Source organism: Artibeus jamaicensis, unplaced genomic scaffold, assembly GCF_021234435.1.
Source record: "Artibeus jamaicensis isolate MK-2021 breed Jamaican fruit bat unplaced genomic scaffold, CSHL_Jam_final contig_464, whole genome shotgun sequence".
Classification (NCBI taxonomy): domain Eukaryota; kingdom Metazoa; phylum Chordata; class Mammalia; order Chiroptera; family Phyllostomidae; genus Artibeus; species Artibeus jamaicensis.
In genome coordinates, this window is record NW_026521842.1 from 23058811 (window position 1) to 23077324 (window position 18514).

The 18514-nt window shown below is 39.8% G+C and overlaps 1 protein-coding gene across 3 annotated transcripts in view; it reads left to right on the forward strand.

Annotated features, from left to right (window-relative positions):
- CDH8 (cadherin 8) overlaps nt 1-18514 on the forward strand; it is a 348795-nt gene that overhangs the window by 220027 nt on the left and 110254 nt on the right. For all 3 annotated transcript variants that reach the window (XM_053666794.1, XM_037161975.2, XM_053666795.1), the window contains exon 8: nt 7018-7154. In XM_053666794.1, the coding sequence (XP_053522769.1) occupies nt 7018-7154 (137 nt within the window). The remainder of the gene's footprint in view (nt 1-7017; nt 7155-18514) is intronic.

Consider the following 18514-nt stretch of genomic DNA (forward strand, 5'->3'; position numbering starts at 1 on the left):
GGATTTTCACTTCTGCAGTTCCCCTGGGCTGAAAGAGATCACTCACAGAATGAAAAATTGGCTTCTTATTTTAATGATTTGTTCATTCACTTGTTTGTTTTTTTTGCCTAGTGCAAGTCTTAGAGTAACTCATGAGCCACCAAGCACCTCTCTGTGAAGTAGGTGTTCCCTCTTCTTTATGGATAAGACTATGAGATGTGAGTAGTTAGTTCCAGTGCGCCCCCACAGGGGAGAGCCCACTGAGGATTCCCTGGCTGCGTACCCTCTACTCTACGTACTGCCGCCATTGAGAAAGACATGGGCAACTCGCATAGAGCAGAGTGGCTTCAGAGTCTACTTCCGACACATCTATCCAGGATGACGTTCTGGGAACATACACGGTACACTGGATTCTAAAACGTAATTTGTTTCTCCAGGTTCCTCATGTTTAACTCACTCTGTTTTTCTTTGAAATTATTTCCTGGTAATTGGCTTAAGGAGAAACCTTGTATTAGAGTCTTACCATGAAGTATTGCCTTTTACTGCTGCAGATGCAGCGCTGTTCCAGAATGAAATGAGTAAGGGGCACAGCAGAGAAACTGAGAAAATGCAGTGGATGGTGGCAGCTTAGACAACCAGAGGAAAGCAAGCTGAATCTTTGCAACCAGAGATGGCCCGAGGGAAAGGCAGACGGTGGGGAGGGGGCTGAGCTAGTGTGTGTGTGTGTGTGTGTGTGTGTGTGTGTGTGTGTGTGTGTGGGCTGGAATTGAGCAAGCATCTTCTGAGAACATCCCTAAAAATGGCACACTATTAGTTTCTTTTTTTTTGTATTATACTTTTATTTTTTTTAATTGATTATGCTGTTACAGTTGTTCTATTCCCCCCTTCATTCCCCTGCACCCTATCCGCCCCCGTCCCCACCATTACCCCCCCTTTAGTTTATGTTCGTGTGTCTCGAGTTCTTTAGATTCTATATTTCCCATGCTATTCTTGCCCCCCCATCTATTTTCTACCTACTGTCTATGCTACTTATTCTCTATACCTTCTCCCTCTTCTCCTCCTCCCACTCCCCTGTTGCCAACCCTCCTTGAGATCTTCATTTCTATGTTTCCACTCCTAATCTAGCTGTCCTTTTAGTTTGCTTTTCTTTTAGGTGTGGTTCTTAGTAACTGTGAGTTTGCTGTCCTTTCACTGTTCATCTTTTTTATCTTCTTTTTCTTAGATAAGTCCCTTTAACATTTCATATAATAAGGGCTTGGTGATGATGAACTCCTTGAATTTGATCTTATCTGAGAAGCACTTTATCTGCCCTTCCATTCTAAATGAAGACTTTGCTTGATAGAGCAATCTTGGTTGTAGGTCTTTGGATTTCATGACTTGGAATACCTCTTTCCAGCCCCTTCTTGCCTGTAAGGTCTCTTTTGAGAAATCCGCTGACAGTCTGATGGGAACTCCTTTGTAGGTGACTGTCCCCTTATCTTTTGCTGCTTCTAGGATTCTCTCCTTGATTTTAATCTTGGCTAATGTAATGACGTTGTGCCTTGGTGTGTTCCTTCTTGGGTCCAACTTCTTTGGGACTCTCTGAGCTTCCTGGATTTTCTGGAAGTCTACTTCCTTTGCCAGGTTGGGGAAATTCTCCTTTATTATTTGTTCAAATAAGTTTTCCACTGGTGGCTGTGCCTTTCCCCCTTCTGGTACCCCTATAATTCGGATGTTGGAGCGTTTAAAGATGTCCTGGAGGTTCCTAAGACTCTCCTCATTTCTTTGAATTCTTGCTTCTTCACTCTTTTCTGTTTGGCCATTATTTGCTTTCTTCTGGTCTACTCCATTGATTTGAGTCCCAGTTTCCTTTTCATCGCTATTGGTTTCCTGTGCAATTCCATTCATTTCAATTAGTTTTGCCTTCATATATTTGTCTAATTTGTGGCTATAATCAACCAGTTCTGTGAGGATCCTGATCACCAGTGTTTTAAACTGTGCATCTGAGAGTTTTGCTATTTCTTCATCACTTAGATTTATAGGCTCCGGGGCTTTGAGCTCTTCTTGAGCCATTTTTGGTCTGTTCATGCCCTTTAAGTGTGAGCAACGGAGCCTTGGGCTCCCAGGTCGCTGGGTTGTGACGCTGTATGTGGGGGCGTGGTCAGAGCGGGAAATGGCGGCCCTCTCTGCAGTTTTGCACCGCTGGTGACGAGCAGCGCCTTAGGTGGTTCACCGGGGGCAGGGCCACTCAGAGTCCCTGGGTTATGACGCTGTACGTGGAGGTGGGGTCAGAGCAAGGAAATGGTGGCGCCCTCCCTGCCGATTGCCTCGGGGAACAGCTGGGTCCCGGTCCAATCGCCCACTCCCTCGCTTGTCTATCCCACACCGTGACCACAGTCAACCCGCAGCCCTGCTCCCTCGCTGTTTCCCCCAGGTCGCTGGCTTGGTCGCTCGCTATGTCCAACCCTGCGCCTGGATTCCTCGCGCCTGAGTCCGGCTGGTGCAATCCCGCTCCACCAGGTGCTGGTTTCGCCCCTTACCGGTCAGACTGAAGAATTTGTTGTTAACAGACTTCTGAAAAGGTCAATTTTCTGTGTTCTGGCTGTGTTTTCTGTTGCTAATATTTAGTTGACTCTAAACTTGGTTGTGTGAGAAGGCACGGATATCCACCTATGCCTCCATCTTGGCGGAAGTCCTTTTTGTATGATCTAGTTTCTTTTTTTTTTAATGCCAATAATCTCTATGTTATTCATTTTAAAATTATAAAAATGTTATTTATTTTTAACTATGATAAAAAAGGTCATATGTTATTCAATAGAAATACAAATCACATATGTTTGGGAAACCTTTGAACCTGCAATGGTCCTTTCATGGGACGAAGATTTGGGTCAGAAAAGTTGGTGAAAAGATAAACAGGAAAAGTGGTGGCAGAAGTACAGGTATCTGCTTCCTCACTTGCTCTCACTCCTCAGCTTTATTTTATCATTTAAATGAACATCTATCTTCTATATGTGTGTTTCCACTGATACAAGAACCCAGATAAACTTGTTTAGGGACAGAGAAGCCAGGAGTGAAAGGCATATTAGCTTACGCCTGAGAAGGAACTGGGAATCAGCAGTGGGAGCCTATTGTTTGCAGATAAGTAATAATACTAAATATTTTAAATATATACTTATTGAGCACTTACTATGTGCCAGAGTCTGTAAAAGGTGCTTTATGTGTAATCCCTTGTTTAAACCTCAGAAAACCTATTATAATTCCCATTTTACACATTAGGTAACCATGGCACAGAGAGACTAATAACACAACTAAATCATAGCTAATTAAGTGATTTTCCTTTTGTTCATTCTATAAGAAACAGAAAAGAAGGGCGTAAGAGGGAAAAGGCACCTAACAAATATGTGCTTGGTGCACATTCGGTGTCTAATATGTGCGTGTTGACTATGTGTGTGGTGTCTAATGTTTGCTTGTCAGTATTTGAGGCTGTGCAGCAGTTCTTGGGAGCCTTCATCAGAAAATCTACCAGGCAATAAAATCTGCAAAATGTCTACAGAGGCAGCAAGGGGCTTCTTGAAATAGTTGAGGTAGATTTTAAACTGAATTTTAAACAGTCATTTTTCCCCATCAAGTTCCTCCCATTGTGTAATCTTATAATATTATGACATTCTTACCTCTGATCTTACTAAAGGGCTGTATTTATAGCTGGTTTTATAAATTCTTATGACTCACCCCATAAAGTCTGTCATGAACTGGAACTTGAAAAGATGAGAAAAATATCCTTGTCTGTGTTAGAGTTATAGGAGTTAAATAATACTCAAACTTTCCCCCCAGTTTTATGCTATTTATAACTGTTAAGAAAGGAACCCTCTCCACCATCTTCCAAGAAGGGAAGTTCATTAAAGTTCTGTTTACTGGGACATGATTGTGGTGAGGATGATGATGAACACGTCCTTATTGCTTACTCACTACCAGAGACTGATTTAGGCTTTATTTTTAATCTTCACAACCACCCCTGGGAAATGGGTGCTTCATATTTGACCAGTAAAGAAATCAAGGCTCAATGCATTTATTAATTATCTAAGAAATAGCAATATATCAATGATAAAGATATAATATACTCAAAATTTGAGGTCTGCATAATGCAAATTTAAGTAAGGAATTAAACAAACCACTTAAAAACATACCAACTTCCCAAACTCTGTCATTGTTCTCAGTGCTTCCTCTGGGTGAGCATTTCTAGGGCATCTCTGGGCATCAATCAAATAGCCAAGGAGCTTGTCTCAGATTTGAGATCCATGAGTTTTCGTGGTTAGACTGACTCTCCTTTGCTGTGGCCTCTGGGAAATCGGGTGATACATGAATGTGTGAAACGCATCAGCAGTGAGTGCGATAATAAAATCTCTACAACCTGGCAGTGCCTGCAAAGTTTATCTATAACTATGATGCAGAAAGTGATAATTAATCCTCTGGATATTTCTTAGCTCTTTTAAGAGTCAGAAGCTACGTGATAGCTGGAGCAAAAGACACGTCTGTTTAGTTCTTTTACAGTTAAACTTGGAACCTCACGGGTCTCATCAGCAATCATTGTTCCCCAGAAAAGTGGCTTTTGGTCTTCTTTCCGTAATACAACAGATTGAAATGCTTTGTAATGAGCACTTTCCCATGCTCAGGATTTGGTTGAGAGCACTGTTGATCCATGCATGCCTCTGGGTTCTTAAATCCTTCCTGAGTTTCTCTGATCATCCTGGACACGGGGTGTAGGGTCAGTCTGTGAATGCCTGCTGTAGAGATGCAAGTCAGCTTCTTAGTTTTCTTTGTAGCTCTTTACTAAATCAGAGGTTATAATTTCATTATGCAATTTTTCTCAAAGAATTTACTATCATCAATAAAATTAAGTACTTTTTAAATATTATTCCAAACTGTTCAATAATGCTTGTCTTTCATGGGAAGGATTTAACATGGATGCCTTTTTTCCGTGGTGTTTGCATTTGAAATAAAGAATGTGAATACCATTCTAATGAAAAAGAAATCACTAAAAAAAAGTATTCTCTATCTATGTATTTATTGATCAATCTATCAGCTGTCTATTTATCTGATGTCTGTCTATCTGTCTATCTACTACCTGTCTATCCATCCTTCCATGTATCTATCTGGTAATCCATCTATTGTCACAAGTAGATATAGAAACAAATAAATAGATGCACATATATAAGTAGAGATGTATAATATATGTAAATATATGCTGTTTGCAGTGAGATCCACTAAAATATTAATACCACAAAACTGTAGGCATAAAATTGTGGGGGTTTTATTTTTCCTCATTTTCTTATAGTCTAAACTTGATTATATAATAAATTTCATAAAAATGTATAAAAAGTAAAATATGCTCAGCGCCAATAGCCATGAACCATGTTTCTAAATTAGGGTCAGTGAATATTGGTGAGTACAATGATTTGATGGGCACTTCCTAAGAGGCCACCTCAACCGTAAAGGCTTTCTTCAGTGGCCCTCTCCTAAAACAGGATTGCACATGAACTTCAATTTAGTTTGGGCTGCTGTATATATGGAATGCCATAGACTGGTGGCTTAAACTGCAAAAATTTACTTCTCACTGTTCAGGAGCCTGGAAGTTCAAGATCAAGGTACTCACAGCTTCTCTTTTTGGTGAGGACCAGATTCGTGGTTTGCAGATGGTTGTCTTTTTGCAGTATCACTGGTAGGAACCAGAGAAGCATTCTGCATCAAATCCTTTTTGTTTAAATAAGAGAATTAATGCCATCATTAGGGCCCCAGACCCATGACCTAATGTAATTATAATTATCAGCCGAAGGAAAGACTTATTTAGAAGTTCTAGCACATTGGGAGTTGAGATTTTAACATGAATTTCTGGGGGGCACAAATATTCAGTCCACAGCACCCTACTTTGGGCCTTCATTCTGTCCTGTTTCAGTTGTGTTTCTTACGCCATATATTTGGTTGTATTTGATATACTAGAGCCAAAGCACAGCTCTTAGCTTATAAAAAGGATAAATGCCCCTGGCTGGTGTAGCTCAGTGGACTGAGCACAGGCCTGTGAAGTAAGGGGTCGCTGGTTTGATTCCCAGTCGGGGCACATGTCTGGTTTGTGGGCCAAGTCCCCAGTAGGAGACACATGAGAGGCAACCACACATTGATGAGTCTCTCCCTCTCTCCCTCCCTTCCCTTCTCTCTAAAAATAAATAAATAAAATTTAGAAATCCTCTTATTTAAAAAAAAAAAGGATAAATGCTGTGGAACAATAATTTCTATATAATCTCAATACTTAGTATAGCTTCAAAGCAGATGGCTCTAGACATAAAATGTCATAATGTTGCATTATTTGAAAATTTGTCTCAGTATAGGAACTACTAAGAAGTCCATTTAAAATTCTTAATTTCACAGGATCTAGTATTATAAAACTTTTAAAATGTGTATTCCAACTTAAGAATTGTTACTACTAGATACTGGATACTAGAGAATCCACAACTATCTGACTTCTATGTACAAAGACTAATAAAAAGCCTAAGTACATAACTTTACTTAAAATAAAAACAAAACAAAACAACAGCAGCAAAAACAAAAGCACATATATGTTGTCTAGTCAAAATAAGTGTAATACAAACACCTATTTCCTTCAAACTGCAATAAATTACATGCTGCCTAGCACCATCCTGCTTTGGACTGGAGTTCATTGTTTTATATATTTTGTGGCAACTGCTAATTATCATAAGCTGTCCAATAAATGTGATGGATTATCCAATTAACTCTTCATCAGCATCCATTTTGGAAGATGATACCTATTGAAACTGATGGCAGTTTATGACCTCCATGTTGCATGTGTAGCTAATTACTCCTTGGACAGTAATTATCAAGTTTCTTGTGCCTCATTCAGTCATTTTGTTTTACAAATTATGATGCCACTGAGTCTCCCAATTCATTCAACTTCACAGTGATGGCTCTCCGAGGATGACTGAAGGTCTGCTGTGGAATGTGGGGGTTACATGCACATGGAGGTAGATTACAGATGTATCTGTTTTGTAGGTTTTCCATCGACCGGCACACTGACCTGGAGAGACAATTCAACATTAATGCAGACGATGGGAAGATAACGTTGGCAACACCACTGGACAGAGAGTTGAGTGTATGGCACAACATAACCATCATTGCTACTGAAATTAGTAAGTGCCTGGGTTTAATTTCTCCTTTGCGTGACTGGGTTTGCTGTGTGCCGAGTAATCCCATGATAAATGGTCCCTGTTTTTGTTAGATAGTTTTGGCACTGGAATGCATTCTATTATTCCTAAGGGGCCTTTGAATGAATCACATCAGCGAGAAATAACTTACATGGCGTTACATTACCGAGGGTTGCAATATATGTGGGAAGGAAACTTTTTTATATTCAGATATTCTTATAACTCATACCTATTATTCAATCACCAAAAACAATGTTTTACATGTTAAAATATAAGAAAATATTTAGTATAAGAGAGTGGGTAAAAAATAGAACTCAAGGACTATACACTATAATTTAAATAAGCAGACACTAACATATATTTATACAATAGGGAAACTATCACATATCTGAATCTCACACATACACATAGATAGACAGAACCTTCATACTTTCAATACACATTATTTTGGGAAGGTGAAATTATAGATGACTTTTTATTTTGGTTTTTAGAGTTTAATGTATTTTACATACTAATTATAGACCCTTTAAAATTGTATCTCCAATATAATTTTTTTCATAAATCACATGCAAAAATGTAATCTTTTTTTGTGACGACATTCTAGGGTTGTTAAAAGAACACGTTAGTCTTTCTGTGCATTTTTATGCTGGTGGCTTCTTTGATTGCACTCCACGACACTACTGTTGAGCCTCTAAACAATGGCTGGGTGGTGATAATGCTTTGGTCCAAAATGCCTATACTGACTTTGAAAACGTGCACTCTGCCTTAAGATGTTCATTATTATATGAAAACTTGCAAAAGGGACATGATATTCATTTTACTTCTAAACAAAACATATTTTGCCTGTTGTCAGATCCAAAAAAAGACGTCCAGTTCTTGAGGAAGCTGGGAATCTGAATAAGGAAATAGAAATTGACATGAGGAGAAACCCATAGACGCACATACAGTGTAGAAGATGTACATGATAATTACAGGGTGCAGAATCTAAAATCTTCTCTGTCCTCTGTCCTAAATCTGCTTTTTGTATTCACAACTAACGTGAAATTGGGAACTATCTTTGAGACACACAATGGATTTGTTTGTACCAATGAAAGTAACCCAGGCCTTCAGAAAGGATGTGGGGTGTTCTTGTTCTGACATGTGGGGAAAAATGTCCTCCATGGGGCCTTAGAAAATGAAAATGAAGCAACACTGTGGGAAAAGGTGAAGATTCAAGAGTGAAGAGTGTGTGTGTCTTACAGCAACTTCAAGTGTAGGCACAGAAACACGCAGTGGAGCTGATGTGTAGTTTCAACTCTAGTGCGTAGAGGGAGCTGGGGAGAGGATGAGCTTTGGACACCTGGATGCTTTTCCCAGCTCGGAAGTACCGTTTTTTTCCTTAGTGTGTTGCCATGGTAGTCATTTCCCCTTGTACCATTCAGGGACGAAGCTAACAAAACATACCACCGGGTGACCTTGTCTTATTAAAAGTGTTAACCACATCTTGAGAAGTACAGGCATAAAGTTTTTGTAATTTATAACATTGATGCTGCATGATCACCTCAAGCCTCTGAGAAAAACTCTATCTGTTTAGATTGACTTAAAGGCTTATCAAAATGCTCGAAAGGATCAGTTTTCTTTACAGTATATAGGTAGTAATTACTTGTAAAATAACTTTCTTATGTATTGAATGCAACCTAGTTGAGTTAGTTTTCATCCATGACACTGTTGCATGAGACGGATGCCTTCGCTTAAATATTTATCAAGGAGGCCCCAGTTAGAAGGATCCACGTACTTCATTTTAAGAAAAAAAAAATCTATGCATAAACAGAATAGTGGTTAAGAAACAATCCAGAGCCCTGGCTGGTGTAACTCAGTGGGTTGAGCATGGGCCTGCAAACCAGAGGATTACAGTTCGATTCCCAGTCAGGTCACATACCTGGGTTGCAGGCCAGTTCCCAGCAGGGGACACATGAGAGGCAACCATACATTGATGTTTTCCTCCCTCTCTTCTTCCCTTCCCATCTAAAGATAAATAAAATAAATCTTTTTTAATAAAGAGAAACAATCCAGAAACACAAGACTTATTTGCAAGAAATCACAGACAAGTAGGAAGACAGGCGCAAAAACTGATGCTGAAGGGTAATGAGCTGTGAATTCCAGGTCAACAGGAGTCCCAACCCCAGGCAGAGAAGATGGGCATTTGTTCATTCACTCAGTGATTATTAATTGACTCTAAACTACATAAGGATAGAGCAGTGAGCAAAATAGGCATAAACACAGGTGCTCTTGGAGTTTTCGTTCTACTGGCACCTGGAAGCCCCTGCACCTGAAAGAGTGAGTAGGAATCTGCTGAGTGATCCGTGAAGAATGACACAGAGGTGAGAAATAAGAACACAAGTGTAGGAATGACAAACAGTTCTGTATTGATGGCATGAAAACAAGCGCCACAGCATACCTCTCTCAATGGACCTATGGTTATATTTAAAAACTGTAGCATAATAAATATGGAAAATAAGACTTTATGTCTATTGGTAAAATAAATATTAAGGTTAGTTTTCATTTAATCAAAGTCTATATATTTTTACATTCAGTGTTATTTCGTATTGGTTTCCCATGTGCAGCATCATGGTTAAACAATCAGGTACTGTACAAAGTATTGGCTGATATTTCCAGTATCCACCTGGCAGTATCTGAAGAAACTCAAAACACAAATGTGAAAGAATATCTGTACCCTGTGTTTCCTGCAGTGTTATTTATAATCACTGAGAAATAAAAGCAGCCCAAATGCCCATCGATAAATGAGTGGGGAAAAAGAAAGACTGTGGTACATTTACACAATGGAATATTACCCAGCCCTGAAAAAGAATGAGCTCTTACTATCTGTGACAGCATGAATGAACCTACAGAATTGTACGCTAAGATGGCTAAGATTATTTTTAAAGTAGCACAGTTATAATGGTTATTATTATTATTATTATTATTAATACAGTATAATCAAATTACAAAAAAATTAAAATGTATACCCAATAAAATTTTCTATATAGCTTGAGAGAAATCACTATTTCCCAGACTCAGGTTCACAGTTGTCTCCAGAAAGAGAAAAAGTACAGAGAAGCTCTGCCCACATGGACACCATGAGCCTGTCTGTGAACCATGAAGAATTTAAAATCTATAACCCAACCTGACATTATTCTGTTCTAATAATGAGAGTTATCTTACCTTTTCAATTAATTAATTAGTGTATTTGTTTTTACTCAGAGATTAAAAACTAAACAAAATGCATAGACATATTTTGGCCGAGAAGGAAGCTTAATTCAGGAAGTTGACATCTCAAGAAACATAAAACTATAAGCTTTGATAGCAAAATTAAATTTTTTTAATTTTTTTAAATTAAAAAATTTCATGTCACTTTCTTACATTCAGAAAGATTAAGAGTTCAAAAGACAACTTTAATTTTTAGCTGCAAAATATAAGCTGAGGTGAGCATAAATTTAGAAACTTTAAAAGTGCAATTAAGTCATCTTTTTCTAAATCATGAAAAGAGGTAGAATACAACCACAGAGAACCTACAAAAAATCGCAAGTACTAAGAAAATGGCTCTGTAACTTGTTTTGCCTTGATCTGATTATTTAGCTCATCACATAATATTTACCTTGCAAAGCCACACACCAGGTCTTGGGGAATAAATATTAAGGGGAGATTTATTGTGTCTGGATGAGATGAATATTTAAAACCACCCAGGACAACAGAACCCCTTAGGGAGAGATTCTAATAAAGTTAAAGAAATATTTATTCCAGGCAGAACAATTTAAAATTACTCTCAGAACACCATCTCATCAGGCAAAGATTTAAACAAATGAAATTAAGCTAAAAAAATGGATTTTAGGGAAGTCCATCTGTTAGCTCTTAATGAGAATGAAGATGTTGTCTTTAATCCTCTTGTGTCAGATTCACTTAACTGAGGCTGAGATGCTTCAACTGTGTTCATCTATCTCCCAAGTATTTCACTGCTAATAGATCCAGCTTGCCATCACAATCAACCAGAGTGTCTCATTACAGGCGCTGGCTGTTAGATGCCCAGGTGCTAACAAGAGATTGGGCTTATCTAGCGTATCTCTGCTAAATTTCTCTGCTAGTGGCAACTCCATCCCCTGCAACTGTAGGGCAGGGCTGCTGTTTACCATGGTGGTGAAGGTTTAAGGTACATTTAGCTGACTAATTAAACACCGAAGAAGCATTCTGGAAGCCCTACGATGCATTTAATTCTCACACCACCCTGTGAAAGTAGGTTCTATTACTATACACATTTTTCAGAAGAGGGAACTAGACACCAGCTAGGTAACTTGCCTGAGATTTCATAGAGAGCAAGGGTTGGGTTAGGGGAGCAGGAGCAGCATTCATGCTGTTTAAAGGCAGGTTCCGAGTTCTGAGATGCCTTCCATGGAAGAAACCTCTTCTTTGCTTTCACTCTCCTGCTTACATTGAGCACTGACACCAGCACATCCTGTCCTGAGCAAGTGAATGAATTAGTTCTTCTGTGCAGAACAGAAGGCAGGTGCAGGGACGAGGGTGCAGGGGAGGAAAGAACAAGCACGCATTAGACCTGGCCCTTCTATTCTAACGCCTGCAATCCATGGCGGGAATAGTGTCTAAGGGACAGAGCAGAGCTTTGGAACCATTCAGGCTCAAATTCCCCTCCCACTGTAGAGATCAGGAATGGAGTGACAGGGAAGGGAGAGAACACAGAATTCCCTGTAGGGGAGAGCATGTTTCAGTGAAGAACACAGAGAGGTTAACTCACCCAGCTGACCCAAATCACCTGGGTAACTGTTAAAACCAAACCCACCGAGTTCTGGGTCTTCCCCAGGACTTCCTGCATCCCAGTCTCAAGGCAGGGACTCAGGAAGGCAAGTTGCAAAGGTTCTTCCCGCCTCCTCTCTACCTCCTGCCCCGCCCCATCAGATGTACATTGTACCAACACTGTGAAGGCAGGCAGGCAAGGGTGAGGTGTCCTGTTCCTTTCATTGAATGTATTGGGATGACAATAGTTAATAAAATCACATAGGTTTCAGGCATAAAATTCTATAATACACCATCTGTATATTGTACTGTGTGTTCAGTGCCCCAAGTCAAGTCTCCTTTCATCACCATTTACCTCCCCTTTATCCTCTCCTACCTCCCCCACCTTTCTTTCCCTCTGGTAATCACCATACTGTTGTCTGTGTACCTGTGTTTATTTTATTTTATTTTCTTACTTGCCTCATCACTTCTCCTTCTTTTTTATCTGCATGTTTTTGTCTTTACTTTTTTTGCGATTCCCCTGGTGATCAGGTGACATTTCTATGAGCTGACATTCCAGCCAAGTCTCTCAGGTGACACAACAGGATCCCTTTAGGCTGAGCAGACCTACGTAAGAGCAACAGTGCATCGGCAGGGGAGAGAAATCACACTGTGGGACAGAGTCTCTGCAGCGGCAGCGAGGAGCACTGAATGCCAATTCTAGGGGGTTTTCCCAGAGGAATCGGTGATGTGGCGTGCAACGTGGAGCAGCCCGCCGACACCGTGTCCCGGGGATCAGCCCTCGGCATGTGCAGAAAGCACACTACTCTGGGTTACCTGAGAGTGTTTTAAGGCGGGAGGCATATAACTGCCCATTAAATTAATCTCTTTCAGTTAGCAGTAATGTGTTGCTCTGGCCCACTGCAGTGGGCTGCACACAATATTACACACGAAGCTTTTCACTAATGATGGTTAAATCTCCCAGGGAAAACACTAGTTTGATAGCACTTAAGGAATGTTTCTTCCTGGCATAGGGCCCAGCTGTCAGAATAATTGCTTTGTCCAACCCAGGATGCTTAGGGAAAATATATCTTTATGGGCCACTCATTATTTAGAGACATCTTAGGTCCTACGGTTGGAGGGAGGTAGCCATGTCCTGGCCGTATAACCTTGGGCTGATACCTAATTTCTCCTTCCTCGCTGTTTTATCATTCCTGTGATGGGAATTACAGTTGTTCCTTACAATCTTGGGTGTAGTGAGAATTTAATCAACAGTGATAGTACTTACTCAACCTGCTCTCTGTCTTCCTCCAGGCTAAACCTGGTGTCGCCTCTCTCTCACCTTCCTTGTCCTCTTACTAGTCCTGTAGGTAATCTTTCTATTTGTCACTCATTTCTGTCTTTTATCCCCAAGCCCCTTGGGCTTCAGGAGAAAGGGAACTGAAACTGTAATATAGACACCCCAATTTGTATCGGTTCCCTCATTTAGCATAATAAACTATCTCAAAATTTAGCAGCTTAAAAATAATAAACGTGCATTTCTCTTGGTCCTGGGAGGCAGCTGGGTAGTTCTTGGTCTGAACTGGCTTTGTTAACCTTTCTGGTCAGCGGGTGGCTCATGTGGGGCTACATGATCTATACTGGCCTCACAGGTGTGTGTAACAAGCTGGTTAGACCAGGGTGCCAGAGTTGGCATAGGTCTCCTCTGCCCCATATGGTCTCTTGTGCTCTAATAGGCCAGCTCGACAATGGTGGTGTTCTTAGGATTCCAAGGAGCAATGAAGGACTGGTGAGAAGCACTTTCTCAGTCTCTATTTGTATCATGTTGAATAATGTCACATTGGCTAAAACAAGGGACATCCACCAGACCAAATTCAAAGAGTGAAGAAATAGATGTCACCTGTTGATTGGAGCAGTTGGAAATGTTATGGCCATTCTTTTTTTTTTTTTTAAGTTTATTTCAGATGAGGATGCTGAATCAGTGTGCATGCCAGAGAAGTGAATAACAATCTGTAGCTTACACCTAGGTACCTCTCAGTCCTTTTCCTAGAAGCCTCTCTTCATTATAGTACATGTGCATCAGAATTCTGAGCATCAACCCTTTACATGTTTGGAAGAAAGTATTAGACATAATATATCTAATAGCCATCAACTGGTTAACTATGGGTTCTTTAGAATTTCAGACTAAATAGCAATTTGTATTACTCATATTAAATCTACAAGTGCATTTATACTGTTCCAACAACTCACATAAGTGTTAGTGTAACCACTAAACTTCTTACTATTTCTTGATATCCATGTTGGGTCATTCCTTTGTTATAGGTTCTCACACATCCTTGATCTTTTCTTTCCACTGACTGGTTGAGACTCATAATAACCATTTGTTTGCTTGTACTATTGATAATACATTTATAAAGAAAGAAATAGGTAAAGTCCTTGCTCTAATAAAACATTTTTATTATTGCTTTATTATTGATTGCTGTTTGATCCTAGGATCCTAACACGGGGCTTGAGGTTCCCAATAAATATTTGCTAAATTAGCCAATGGATAAAGGAAACAATGTGGTAATATCACTAGACAGTACCCTGATGATTTCTGACTCTAAACATTGTCCATTGATTGGTGGAAAGGATTTTTGCCTTAATATATCCCACTCAGCTCTTTGTTCAAAGTCTCAAGAAGACAGGCACATGGGCACTATGGCTTCCTGGATTTTTAAACTCATTCTTTCCTGAGTGACTGAAGCTGACACATAAAGGGCAGGAGCAACTGCCCACTCCTTGTGTGAAAACTGGGGGGAGGGGGGGGGCACTGACTGTGTTTACAGGGAAAGATTGCCATGGAATGCTAACCAATTTGGGAGTCTGAGACCATGGGAAAGGTGCTGGTAGGAAGGAGCCTGAGGTCCCCTCGCTCCTTCTCCAAGGAGCCAGGCTTCTGATCTAATAGCTGTTATTTCTCTTTGCTTCTGAGAGCCTTGAGGAAAGTCCTGAATCCTGCCAGCATGTACTTCATTACCCAACAAGCCTGTTTATCATTGAATCTAATCTGTATTGAACAAGTAGAAGCAGGTTACAAAGCAGCAAAGCCAAAAGAATGAAAATGCAGCATGTTTTCTGATTATAGGAATCCCTAATCCAAAGCTTAGAAACTGGGGCTAAAAATAGGTACCAATTCCATCTGCATCCATCCCCCCACCCCCACCTAGCATTTCAGGGCCAGGTCAGGTGGCCCTTCAGCCAGAGGGTAGAAATTTAAACTGTGATAACTTGTTTCCACTTTATTTGCGGTGGCAGGGCATTAGTTACTCTATACCCTCATTTATTATACTGATATATCTTGTTTCTGGAGCATCTGTAGGACAAGAATCCACCTTACATTGCCCAAGGTCAAAAGTAATGCTATTTGTCACAGAATAGGTTGTGCCTGCTCCTCGTATGACTGCAAATGCTATTTACCCAGAAATTCAAATCAACCTAGAAAGAAGACATTGACATTCATTAGCACCAACTCTGGGCATGGTGTTGAGCACTTGACAAGCCCTGTTTTACTTCAGCCTCACAGAAACACACAGAAGGATGATGAGGAAACCCTCTGAGATGGGAAACCAGCTCCCCAGGCCTCCATGGCCAGGATTCACAGAGCAGGTTCCCCCCAACATAATACTTCCACCTCTCACATCAGTATTATTTCTCTAAAGCTTCATAAATCAACAAATCCCCAGAGCAGATAGGGCTCAGCTCATTTCAGGAAGTATTTCACGTGCAACTTCTATGTATGAAGAGTTGAGCACTTGGAACACAGTGAGATATGACTCCTTAGCTTTGAGCCTTAATAGTGAAGTGAAGAAATAGAATACAGGGCCCTTTCTTTAAGACCTGGGTTTGAAACTCTGCTGTTTTATTTAGTAAAAAAAAAAGCTTGTGATTGGGAGTAGAATGAGCATCCTTCCCTGGACAGGAGACACCCTTCTCTGGAAAAATCCTTTGTGGAAGATACATTGACATCAGGATCATTAAGCAGCTGTAGGCTTTTGTTAGAGCTGCGTTTCCAAACTAAGAAATGTCTTATTCAAGAGGAGGAAAGTTCAGAATATTCTCTGAAGATAAGGGAAATCGGGAGAGAGAAGAGGATTTGGTTGGAATGCTAAGTGAAGCAAATGATGGTTGCTTTTAAATGCTGAATCAAGAAAATGATCTTACTCTCTATCTTGAAGGGGCTCATGAAATACATAGAAATATCAAAATAAGGGAAATGCAGGGCTCAGAATATTAACATTCAGAATGGGGAGTAGAAGAGATCATGATGGAAGGGAGGGACAAGACATGGAAAATGGGAGGGAGAAGAATAGAGCTGTGAGCTGGTGTTTCTTAAACTTTGTGATGCATAAACCACCTGGAGGGTTGGTTAAAACATAAATTTTTAGGCCATCGAATTTGTATTTCTAATGAGTCTCACTGTGACACGGATGCTGCTGGGCCAGGGACCAGACTTTGAGAACAATTACTGTACTCCCTACAGTTCTAATTCTGAATAAAACTAAAGCTGCGCTAGAGATAGAGTGTGAACGAACAGAAATTGGCATCTGGTTAAAACTAATGAGCAAAGAAGAGAAGCAAAGACTGCTAGAGAGTGTAAGCCTTGGCAACGAGGATGGGAATGACACATTAAAAGTGTCACCGCTTGCTGTATGCGAGGCACCATTCTAGACCTTTCTCTGGCATTTTTCATGTCTAAGTCTCACAGCAATTCCATAAATTGGTGCCATCAGTTCTTTCATCTAATAAAACAAAAACACCAGACTTAGAGTTCAAGTTCAAGCTCACCAGATTTAGGTGGCTGAGTTTGGATTAGATCCTAGGCGTGTCTGGCTCTTCAGCCCCATCTCTGAACATTTAGCCTTCTCTTCCGAGTGATAGCTGAGTCCTTGTTGAGATGTGGCTCAATTCACAAAAGATGACCTACCATTTCCAGAGTTGAAGAATCTACAGCTTTTCTTCAACTAATTCTTCATATAAGAATGTCAAACACAATGAGTTACTATCAATAGGCTTTCATCCCCACTAAAGTAACTGAATGGGGTGAATCATGGCAGGGGGTGGGGGGGAGGGAGTCCAGGTGGGGTAATTTATTCAAAATTAACATCTGTGAACTACCTGTTCCAGAAGAATTTGGATTTCTGAGAACCCACAGTTCCTCAATTGAAAATAAATTAAAGTCTAAATGAGGGGCTGATACTGAAGTGTGAATGTTCCTGCTACCCACTGAGATAATCCTGGAATAGTGCTGAAGCCTGCTCCACACACCCACTGGTACAATTTGACAATGAATGCTAAATAGTAGCCTGGAGAAGGAAGACCTGGAATAAAACCACAGATGACAAGTGTAGAGGAAAAAGGCTCTGACTTTGCAGTCAAATAAATATAAATTCCAATCTAGGTTCCATTTACAGCTATCTTCTTGAAAACAAACAATTTCTCTGGATAATCTAATGTATTTATTTATTAGTAAAAAGGAAATTTTAAATTTCCTTTTGGCGGTTGTAGAGAATGTATGTTTTTTTATACATATGATGATAGATTATATTAATATGTTAGGATTATTACATTATAATTTATATATTATTTTATTATGATAGCACATGACTTAACATAAATATGTCCTCTGTATCTATTTTCAGCAGTGTTCATATCGATAAAAGCCTCATCACCTGCTCTTTCAGGTGGGCTGTGATGAGCTTGCTGTTTAAGAGACACTGACAGTTTAGAACCTTTACTATCTCAGCTTTATTTGACCGTCTTGTGTAGCAAAAATGGATAAACAACTCTAATACACTGTAAAGGAAACCTGTGGGTTTTTTCTGGCTCTTAAATAAGGCTTGTCATTAGATTCTCTGTTAGGCACAGTATCCAAGTCTTCTTGCTCGTTCATATTTGAGTCTCTGGATATAAAAATACCCATACTGAGCCAGCATTTGATTTCCTGCTGAACTGTTTTTCACATTTCCAATATAATTATGTAGCCGTTACAAAGAAAGACTGAACTCCACAGAATGCCATAGAAACCCACATTTGTTTATTTTTAAAAAAATACATGAAAAGCATCTCAGATAGAAACTGGTGACTTCTCAGGGAAACTGGTACCTAAAATAAATCTGAAGATAATATGGATATTTATCAGAAGCGATTGGTTATAAATGGATTTAAAAAGGCAGTTAGATATGGTGCTACAAATGGCCTCTGGTATATAAATAGACCTTAGTGAAAACGGGAAGTACTGAATTAGAGATTTTTATTTTGTCTTTGTTTTCTGAATGATTGGTTTTGTCTCTGGTAGTGGCATCCATCAGAAAGAAATTTAAAATCTAATGAAGTAACCACTAGAAGTACCAAGTAATTATTGATTGAATATACAAAATACTAGAGAGTCAAACCTTTCTGCCCATCTTGACTAAGCACTAGGGTCACAGGTCATTAAAGACCTAGTTCCTGGACTGGAGGCGGGACTTCTGTAGTGGAGGAGATGCCTGCTGGACCAGAGTCCAGTTGTCTAATGGAAGGAGACAGAAAGCATCCAAACAACA